Consider the following 1509-nt stretch of genomic DNA (forward strand, 5'->3'; position numbering starts at 1 on the left):
AAGAGAGAGAGAAAGAGAGAGAGAGAGAGAGAGAGAGAAAGAGAGAGATATAACATGTGATAAATATATATATCGTCCTTCTGTACAATCCATCTACCCTCACATAACACTGTTTTCACCTTGTTTCTTTTTCTTCCAGGATAATAAAGACTAAAGTTAGCAGGCGCTCACGGAGAGCTACTCTTCACACAAACATGGCGGAGACGGATTCAAACTCGAGAACGACCAGTCGGCATCGGAAAAAGACACACGCCGCTGTTCAGAATTCTCAAACGACAGACGAACCGGAACCAGATTCGTCGAAAGTGGTTGAGAATGAATTAGAAGAAGAAGGGGAGGACGATATTGTTCATCAAATGCGGTGTATCGTAAGAAAAGGAAGAAAACTCCACCTCTCAGACAAAGACATACAGGATCTGTTCCTCCTCTCTCCCGTCAACCGGTTGGTGTTGACCTACTTTCCACGTCACTTCTCAGCCTTACGGAAACAGCAGACGCGCGTCCATCGAGCTCTGAGCACAAAAACGATGTCCAGGAAGAAAGTGTTCTGGAGTTGTGTGTGTCTGGTCGCTGTTGTTCTGTTGTTCTCCTCCCTGCCAGACTTTGTGGATCTCCTGCGAGAGTCAGACTGTCTCCTCTCCTCCAACCATCTCCTGGACGAAATGTTCCGCCCGCCCATGCCTTGCGACGTCTGCCGACAGCTGGACTCCGTACCGGAAGTGCAGAACATCAGCCGGGACGACTTCCGGCGGAACTACGCCTACTCGGGAGTTCCGGTGGTGGTGAGGGGGGCAGCCAGGAGGTCATTCGCCAACGTCACGTAGGAAATTCTGTTATTATTTTGGCGTTTCTGTTACTATAAGTAGAACCTAGTGTTACTGTATGCAGCCACTTAGGATTTTGTTACTATATGACTCTTTGTTACTATATATAGCTCTCAGTGCTTCTGTTACTATAAACAGAACCTAGTATCTCTGTTACTTTGTAAGGTCCGTAAGGGTTCTGTTACTATGAATGGTTGCTTTTAAGCTCAAGGCGGCATGATCCCGAAAAATGCTGTTTTGAGAAAATCGAAGTTATAAGTTTTGCCCCTTGTTCAGTTTCTTTAAAAGACTAGGATAGTTTTCTCTATAACCAAACAAATATACATACCAATGAAACTAAACTTCTCCTATAGGTAGGGCAATGCCCACTTTTGGTGTAGGTCAAGATTTCTGGAAACCCCCGAAATCTGGGTTAGCCCGCTTGTCTTTAAAAGCGACCAAATGAAGCCTTGTGTTTCTGTTACTGTATATAGCCCTTAAATATTTGTCGGTCAGTCTTCCTATTCACCCGTCTTTCTATGCATGCTTGTGACATATCATGCATGCATGGCTTCGTGATGGCGTGTTTGTTTCTCTGCTTATCTGTCTGACCAGTTGGGTTGTGGTGAATAACGGTTACAGAGAAGAAGAAGAAGAAGAAAAGGAAGAAGAAGAAGAAGAAGAAGAAGAAGAAGAAGAAGAAGAA

The 1509-nt window shown here is 44.7% G+C and overlaps 1 protein-coding gene across 1 annotated transcript in view; it reads left to right on the forward strand.

Annotated features, from left to right (window-relative positions):
- LOC101850228 overlaps nt 1-1060 on the forward strand; it is a 22056-nt gene extending 20996 nt beyond the window's left edge. The window contains exon 2 of the mRNA XM_005112733.3: nt 140-1060. Coding sequence (XP_005112790.1) covers nt 195-824 — 630 coding nt within the window. The 5' untranslated portion in view covers nt 140-194 and the 3' untranslated portion in view covers nt 825-1060. The remainder of the gene's footprint in view (nt 1-139) is intronic.
- The last annotated feature ends 449 nt before the right edge of the window (nt 1061-1509 follow it).

This window comes from Aplysia californica, unplaced genomic scaffold (genome assembly GCF_000002075.1).
Source record: "Aplysia californica isolate F4 #8 unplaced genomic scaffold, AplCal3.0 scaffold01382, whole genome shotgun sequence".
Lineage (NCBI taxonomy): Eukaryota > Metazoa > Mollusca > Gastropoda > Aplysiida > Aplysiidae > Aplysia > Aplysia californica.